General features: G+C 39.7%; 1 protein-coding gene across 6 annotated transcripts in view; it reads left to right on the top strand.

Moving 5' to 3' along the window:
• The window catches only part of WDFY3 (WD repeat and FYVE domain containing 3), a 279,012-nt gene that overhangs the window by 94,979 nt on the left and 174,833 nt on the right, over positions 1-9,200 (top strand). For all 6 annotated transcript variants that reach the window (XM_043448026.1, XM_043448024.1, XM_043448022.1 and 3 more), the window contains one exon: positions 7,675-7,798. In XM_043448026.1, the coding sequence (XP_043303961.1) occupies positions 7,675-7,798 (124 nt within the window). The remainder of the gene's footprint in view (positions 1-7,674; positions 7,799-9,200) is intronic.

The following is a 9,200-nucleotide window of genomic DNA, read 5'->3' as shown; positions in this document are numbered from 1 at the left end:
ATGGTACTGGCACAAAGACAGAAATATAGATCAATGGAACAGAATAGAAAGCCCAGAGATAAATCCACGAACCTATGGACACCTTATCTTTGACAAAGGAGGCAAGGATATACAATGGAAAAAAGACAACCTCTTTAACAAGTGGTGCTGGGAAAACTGATCGACCACTTGTAAAAGAATGAAACTAGAACACTTTCTAACACCATACACAAAAATAAACTCAAAAATGGATTAAAGATCTAAATGTAAGACCAGAAACTATAAAACTCCTAGAGGAGAACATAGGCAAAACACTCTCCGACATAAATCGCAGCAAGATCCTCTATGACCCACCTCCCAGAATATTGGAAATAAAAGCAAAACTAAACAAATGGGACCTAATGAAACTTAAAAGCTTTTCCTTCTTTTCTTTTCTCACCTATTTGTAAGCCCTCCTCAGACAACTATTTGGCCTTTTTTGCATTTCTTTTTCTTGCAGATGGTCTTGATCCCCGCCTCCTGTACAATGTCAGGAACCTCCATCCATAGTTCTTCAGGCACTCTATCTTATCAGATCTAATCCCTTGAATCTGTTTATCACTTCCACTGTATAATCCTAAGGGATTTGATTTAGGTTATACCTGAATAGTCTCCTGGTTTTCCCTACTTTCTTCAGTTTAAGTCTGAATTTGTCAATAAGGAGTTGATGATCTAAGCCACAGTCAGTTCCTAGTCTTTTTTTTTTTTGCTGACTGTATAGAGCTTCTCCATCTTTGGCTGCAAAGAATATAATCAATCTGATTTCGGTATTGATCATCTGGAGATGTCCATGTGTACGGTCTTCTCTTGTGTTGTTGAAAGAGGGTGTTTGCTATGACCAGTGCGTTCTCTTGGCAAAACTCTGTTAGCCTTTGCCCTGCTTCATTTTGTACTCCAAGGCCAAATTTGCCTGTTACTCTAGGTATCTCTTGACTTCCTCCTTTTGCATTCCAGTCCCCTATGATGAAAAGGACATCTTTTTTGGCTCTTAGTTCTAGGTCTTCATAGAACCGTTCAGCTTCTTCGACATTATTGGTTGCAGCATAGGGATCTTGCTTCCATCACCAGTCATATCCACAACTGGGTGGTGGTTTCGCTTTGGCTCTGTCTCTTCATTCTTTGAGGAGTTATTTCTCCACTGATCTCCAGTAGCCTATTGGGCATCTACTGACCTGAGGAGTTCATCTTTCAGTGTCCTATCTTTTTGCCTTTTCATACTGCTTGTGGGGTTCTCAAGGCAAGAATTCTGAAGTGGTTTGCGGTTCCCTTCTCCAGTGGACCATGTTTTGTCAGAACTCTCCACCATGACCCGTCCAACTTGGGTGGCCCTTCATGGTATGGCTCATAGTGAGTTAGACAAGGCTGTCATCCCGTGTGATCAAATTGGTTAGTTTTCTGTGATTGTGATTTTCATTCTGTCTGCCCTCTGAGGAATTAGGATAAGAGGCTTATGGAAGCTTCCTGATGGGAGAGACTGAGAGAAACTGACTGTGGGGGAAACTGGGTCCTCTTCTGATGGGTGGAGCCATGCTCAGGAAATCTTTAATCCAATTTTCTGTTGATGGGTGGGGCTGTGTTCCCTCCCTTTTGTTTGGCCTGAGGCCAAACTATGGTGGAGGTAATAAAGATAATGGTGACATCCTTCAAAAGGTCTCATCCCAACTCTGCAGCAGGCCACCCCTGACCCACACCTCCTCTGGAGACTCCTGGACACTCTTGGACAAGTCTGGATCAGTCCTTTGTGGGGTCACTGCGCCTTTTTCCTGGGTCCTGGTGTGCACAAGGTTTTGTTTGTGCCCTTCAAGAGTCTGTTTCCCCAGTCCTGTGTAAGTGCTGGCAGCTCTATGGTGGGGTTAATGGTAAGCTCCTCCAAGAGGGCTAATACCATACCCTGGTTTGCTGCAACCAGAGCCCCTCAGAGCCCCTGCCCCTGCAGCAGGCCACTGACGCGTATCTCCACAGGAGAAGTCAAGTGGGCCTTCAGAAGTATCACTACAAACAAAGGTAGTAGATGTGATGGAATTCCAGTTGAGCTATTTCAAATCCTGAAAGATGATGCTGTGACAGTGCTGCCCTCAATGTGCCAGCAAATTTGGAAAACTCGGCAGTGGCCACAGGACTGGAAAAGGTCAGTTTTCATTCCAATCCCAAAGAAAGGCAATGCCAAAGAATGCGCAAACTGCCACACAATTGCACTCATCTCACACGCTAGTAAAGTAATGCTCAAAATTCTCCAAGCCAGGCTTCAACAGTACGTGAACTGTGAACTTCCAGATGTTCAAGCTGGATTTAGAAAAGGCAGAGGAACCAGAGATCAAATTGCTAACATCTGCTGGATCATCGAAGAAGCAAGAGAGTTCCAGAAAACCATTTAGTTCTGCTTTATTAACTATGTGAAAGCCTTTGAGTGTGCGCATCACAACAAACTGTGGAAAGTTCTTAAAGAGATGGGAATACCAGACCACCTGACCTGCCTCCTGAGAAATGTGTGTGCAGGTCAAGAAGCAGTAGTTAGAACCGGACATGGATCAACAGACTGGTTCCAAATAGGGAAAGGAGTATGTCAAGGCTTATTGTCACCCTGCTTATTTAACTTATATGCAGAGTACATCATGAGAAACGCTGGGCTGGATGAAGCACAAGCTGGAATCAAGATTGCCAGGAGAAATATCAATAACCTCAGATATGCAGATGACACCACCCTTATGGCAGAAAACAAAGACCTAAAGAGCCTCTTGATGAAAGTGAAAGAGGAGAGTGAAAAAGTTGGCTTAAGGCTCAACATTCAGAAAACTAAGATCATGGCATCTAGTTCCATCACTTCATGGCAAATAGATGGGGAAACAATGGGAACAGTGAGAGACTATTTTTGGGGGCTCCAGAATCTCCGTCCTAAAGGAAATCAGTCTGCAGGTGGTGACTGCAGCCATGAAATTAAAAGATGCTTGCTCCTTGGAAGATAGATGGCAAATAGATGGGAAAACAATGGGAACAGTGACAGACTATTTTTGGGGGCTCCAGAATCTTCCGTCCTAAAGGAAATCAGTCTGCAGATGGTGACTGCAGCCATGAAATTAAAAGATGCTTGCTTCTTGGAAGAAAAGCTATGACCAACCTAGACAGCATATTAAAAAGCAGAGACATTACTTTGCCAACAAAGGTCCATCTGGTCAAAGCTATTGTTTTTCCAGTAATCTTGTATGGATGTGAGACTTGGACTATAAAGAAAGCTGAGCACTGAAGAATTGATGCTTTTGAATTGTGGTGTTGAAGAAGACTTGACAATCCCTTGGATAACAAGGAGATCCAGTCAGTCAATCCTAAAGGAAATCAGTCCTGATTATTCTTTGGAAGGACCGATGCTGACGTTCCAGTACTTCGGTTACCTGATCCGAAGAACTGATGCATTGGAAGTGCCCCTGATTTGGGTAACACTGAAGGCAGGAGGAGAAGGGGATGACAGAGGATAAGATGGTTGGATGGTATCAGTGACTCAATGGACATGAATTTGAGTAAGCTCTGGGAGTTGGTGATGGACAGGAGATCCTGGCGTGCTGCAATCCATGTAGTCACAGACAGACACGACTGAGCAACTGAACTGAACTGAACTACTTTCTGCTGCACAGCAGAGTAAATTGCCACACGTGTACATGTAGGTCCTCTGTCACCAGAGAGCATTGAGTGGTGTTTCCTGTGGTATACAGGAGGCTCTCATTAGTTGTCTGTTTTATACACAATAGTATATATATATGTCAAGGCTGTATATTGTCTCCCTGCTTATTTAACTCATATGCAGAGTACATCATGAGAAATGCTGGGCTAGATGAAGCACAAGCTGGAATCAAGATTGCCAGGAGAAATAGCAATAACCTCAGATATGCAGATGACACCACCCTTATGGCAGAAAGTGAAGAAGAACTAAAGAGCCTCTTGATGAAAATGAAAGAAAAGAGTGAAAAATTTGACTTAAAGTTCAACATTCAGAAAGCGAAGATAATGGCGTCTGTCCCATCACTTTATGGCGAATAGATGGGGAAACAGTGACAGACTTAATTTTTGGGGGCACCAAAATCACTGCAGATGGTGACTGCAGCCATGAAATTAAAAGATGCTTACTCCTTAGAAGAAAAGCTATGACCAATCTAGACAGCATATTTAAAAGCAGAGACATTACTTTGCCCACCAAGGTGCATCTAGTCAAGGCTATGGTGTTTCCAGTAGTCATGTATGGATGTGAGAGTTGGACTATAAACAAAGCTGAGTGCCAAAGAATTGATGCTTTTGGAACTGTGGTGTTGGTGAAGACTCTTGAGTCCCTTAGAGTGCAAGGAGATCCAACCAATCCATCCTAAAGGAAATCAGTCCTGAATATTCATTGGAAGGACTGATGCTAAAGCCGAAACTGCAGTCCTTTGGTCACCTGATTTTGGCAAAGAACTGTCTCATTTGAAAAGACCCTGATGCTGGGAAAGATTGAGGGCAGGAGGAGAAGGGGAAGACAGAGGATGAGATGGCCGGATGGCATTACGAACTCAATGGACATGAGTTTGAGTAAACTCCAAGAGTTGGTGATGGCCAGGGAGGCCTAGTGCGCTGCAGTCCATGAGGTTGCAAAGAGTCGGACACGACTGAGCTACTGAACTGAACTGAGTATATATATGTGTCAATCTCAATCTCCCAATTCATCCCACCCTGTTTCCCCACTTGGTATCTATACATTTGTTTGTTCTCTGCATCTGTGTCTCAGAGAGCTTTTACGACTACCTTGTCTCACTCCAGGCATTCCCTTTCAGGTGCCCCGTTTACTTCCTTTATAACTATCCAACATAATTTTCATTTGTGAAATATCTTACCATTCATCTCCTGTACTAAAATGTAGATTCCATGAGCTCTGGGAATCATACTTGCTTTATTTGCCTTTGTATTCACAATTCTTTATTTATCCTTATATTCATGGCTCTGAATATTGCCTATCATATATAAGAGACCAGTAAATATTTATGAGTAAATAAGTGAGTGAATTAATCAGTAGTGTAGGATCACTAAAGGTTGTTTGTGTCAAAGAATCAATCATTGTTCATTTCAGATGAGCAAATATGACTTGGTCCTTCCTGCGTGACATTGACTTTTGGTCAGTTCAACCAAGATAGCTTTCAGAAAAAAAAAAAATTTCCATGTGGAAATACAGCTGTAAATATCAGGATTTGTATGAAAAGTTCATTACATTTTTTAACAGTGTATTGTTCACTTAGCATGAAGACTGCTTGAATATCATATGCTTGTACTATCTAAGAAATGAGCTACTTTACATAGTTGCATTACTCATAGGAATAAAATAATGCTTATTAATTCTTAAGATCAAGATATACATCAACTTATTTTGAATAATGTAAATAGTTATCTACTTTAAATCAGTTTGACAAAAGCTTAAGTTTGCTTAAGCACTGCCTGAGCAAAATATGCAGTTATTTTGTAAACATCTTCTGTAGGCAGTTACATATTCATCTCTGGGTGCAGATAGGTTGGCTATTCAAGCATGTGTTGTTAGCCTTCTCAATTTCTAATCTATCTTCAGTTTTTTAAAGAAGATGGGTTTTATTTAACAAAGAGTAACTGTAAGCACATAATATCAGAATTCCAACAGAAAAACAATTTATTGAAGATTTCCTAAAGAGAACAGTTTATTTGTTCTTCGAGATGATTTCAAATTTTCTGTCAAGTTAACAACCAGACTACCTGCATGAAAGTACACCCTGTAGAATTGATTTATTATTGTTTGTTTGGTAGTCCCTGCTCTATTTGAGCGTGATTGTAAGAAATATGCTATCTATTGTAAGAATGTGAGAAACATTTCTATTACAAGGATATTATAAGCTATATTCTTTTATTAGGAACCTTGGAAGAACATTTCTATAGTACGAGGAGCAGAAGTACTTCCTGAAGTGTGTGTTTTTCTTACCTAAGGATGTCGTGGACTATATAACTCACTAGGTTTTTCCTCCTGTGTATTTGATCCAAACTTCGTGACTAAAATGTGGCAAATATAGAGATCTTTTTCCAGTCCATGTGCCTAACCTTGATTTTTAAAAAAATTTGCTTATTTTTGTTTTCTTTCTTACTTTTTGTTTATTGTGCTCAGCCAGTAAGATGTGTCCAGCTCTTTGGGACCCCATGGACTGTAGCCCACTGGACTCCTTTGTCCATGGGATTTCCCAGGCAAGAATACTGGAGTGGGCTGCCATTTTCTCCTCCAGGGGATCTTCCAGACCCAGGGATTGAAGCCACATCTCCTGCACTGGCAGGCGGATTCTTTACCACTGAGCCATCTGGGAAGCTTTTGTTTATAATTTGTGTCCTTCCATGTTACCTAAAGAGTTTCTAGAATTTGTTTGTACAGACAGGCAGCATGAAGACAACCATATTTAGGAAACATCCCTTTTAAAGGCAGGATGCTGGCTTTACAAGGAATACGATGCTGAGTAAGATATATTTCCTCCCTTTGGGTGAAATTTGAAGAGTAAATAAGAATACAAAATATTGTTTAATTTTATAATAGAGAGCTATCATTATGGTGTTAGGAGACACAGAATTCCCTTTTAGCTATAAAGAGATTTTTAAAAAATAATATTCCAGACGCATCCAGTTATATAGCTATTATAGTACTCTTTCTTTTCATATTACAGTCTGTCAGGTTTTGTTTTCTTATTCTATTTGTTGAACCTTACCAGTTTAAGAGTGATTTATTCTTTTTTAAAAAATATTTTTACTTATTTTTGGCTGTGCTGAGTCTTTGTTGCTGTGTGGGCTTTTATCTAGTTGTGGCGAATGGGGGGTACTCATTGTTGAGTGTGTGGGCTTCTCATTGCAGGGGCTTCTCTTGTTGTGGAACATGTGCTCTAGGGCCTTGGACTTCAGTAGTTCAGACTCCAGGCTCTAGAGCACAGGCTCTGTGGTTGTGGTGCCTGGACTTGATTGCCCAGGGGCATGTGGGATTGTCCCAGATCAGGGATTGAACCTGTGTCTCCTGCGTTGGCAGGCAGATTCTAATCCACTGAGCCACCAGGGAAGCCCTGATTTATTCTTAAGTACATTCATTGTAGATTTTTTTTTAAGTATATTTAATGACCTTCTCATTCATATTCTTTATTTGATTCTTTTGGCTAACCGTCTTGTTTTGGGAATTACTGAAGTTAGAATTTAGAAAGTCTGATATATGAGTTTAGTGAATTCTGTATTTTAGCCTAGGACTTAACACTAGATAAGTCCCTGAATTTTACCCTCTGATATGTCTTTTTCTTTGCCATCAAAGCAGTTTACCACCTTTCTCTAATTTCTTAATTTAGATTTCTTCCGAGAAATTATATTTTCTTAAGTTTATTAGTAAGATTAGTTCAAATGTTATAGATAAGTAATTTTTGGCTTTTACATTTCATTTATTTACTCATCATCCCAGAAATTATTTTACATGCATAAAGAAATGTGGCTAGGTATGATTTATTGTAAGAGTTGTATTTTAAGCTTACTCAGATCCGAAATAACTGTGCAAGCATATATGTTTTTTAAACTTGATTTTCAAGTCACACCACACCTTTAAAAGCACACAATAGAAGAAAAAAGTTGACAGAGCTGTATTAAAAATGTTTTTGTCATCCACAGGTTTTTGGAAATGCTCCGCCAAATACAATGACAGAAAAATTTTCTGATCTGCTGCAGTTCACAACACAAGTCTCACGACTGATGGTGACAGAAATTCGAAGGAGAGCATCAAACAAATCCACAGGTATTTGTCACAGAAACCAGCCAAAACTGATTTATTTGAAGAGACAGTTTGGTAAAAGTGCTATTAAAACCAAGCAGAAAATTGACCCAGTTCTAAGCCCAGAGGCTTTAATACAGTTTCCCATTCCCTTTCTTGCGGTCACATGCTTCTGTTGGTATCAGCACCTCCTCCTCTCAAGTGGAGTGGGACTGCTTCCCACGGACCACTGCTGCCCCTGCCCTCACCGTTTAACACACTCTGTTTCCTTCTGAACAAAATCCAAATTCCTAGCATGACATTCAGCACAAACTCAGGGTCTGGAAATACACACACACAAACACTCTGGAAATATACAAACACGCACGCGTGCATGTGCGCGCTTGCCTACCCTTTTTTATTTCTTGTTATCTTTTTCTGTTATATTTCAGTGTATTTCAACCAAAATAAGTTGCTTATAGTCCTGTGTGTGCTCTTTTTTCCTATCCCTGTGATGCATCACCGAGGAAGAAGCATCTCCCCCATCCCCGTATCTTAGTACATCTAAATCTCAGTTTGGATTAAGTCGCACTTCCTAGACAGAATGTTTCTTGATTCCCTTAATCAAAGAAACAGTTCTCTCTCATCTGTTTAGCTTCCCAAGTGATGTTTATGTATGTATCTTTCTAGCAGACCATCTTTCTTCTTTCCAGTAGACCATAACCTACAGTCTTTACCACAGGCCTTTACACAGTAGGCCTTTTGTAATCACTGCCCAAATAACTGTTCTTACTCATAGTTAGGTAATTTTAAATTTCATAAAGTATTATTCCTTTTAATCAGGATTAAAATAAGCTGTTTTGGTTATAATTACCATTAGTCATTTTCTAAAGCAGCAATAAATTTGAAGGATTTTACCTTTATTTTTACCTCATTGTTTTGGTTTTGTAGCAATTGTTTGAGTGATTGCTTTCCTACCGAAGCATTAGGCCAAAAAATCAATAATTTAGGTTTTGCTTCTACTATCTGTTTGGAAAATCCCTTACCGTTTCCATCCATCGAATTACTATTTTTCCAATAGTAACAGTACTTACTGCCTTTGTTATATAATACTATTTTTTAATTTAGTTTTTATTTTTAGTTTTAAAAGTATACAGATGCATGGTTTTAAGGGTCAAATAGTTTATAGATTTATTAAAAACAGTATCTCCCTTCCACCATCCTGGTTCATCCTGTTTTCACTCTTAAGATGCAGTAACTTTTTACATCTCTTAACTGCTTTTGATATTTACTTCTCTGTCTCTAATGTGCTTACAGTGGGTGCCCTTGATTTTTCATATTTAGATTCTATCTTCTGACTTCCCACAAGAGCAGTGAGACTTTTAAGCTCACCACAAGTACCCCACAGATGCACACTTCTGTATCCCCATATCGTTCTATCACAATT

Source organism: Cervus canadensis, chromosome 26, assembly GCF_019320065.1.
Source record: "Cervus canadensis isolate Bull #8, Minnesota chromosome 26, ASM1932006v1, whole genome shotgun sequence".
NCBI classification, from domain to species: Eukaryota; Metazoa; Chordata; class Mammalia; order Artiodactyla; family Cervidae; genus Cervus; species Cervus canadensis.
Note: the sequence above shows the minus strand (reverse complement) of the source record. Positions and strands in the feature narration are given on the sequence as shown.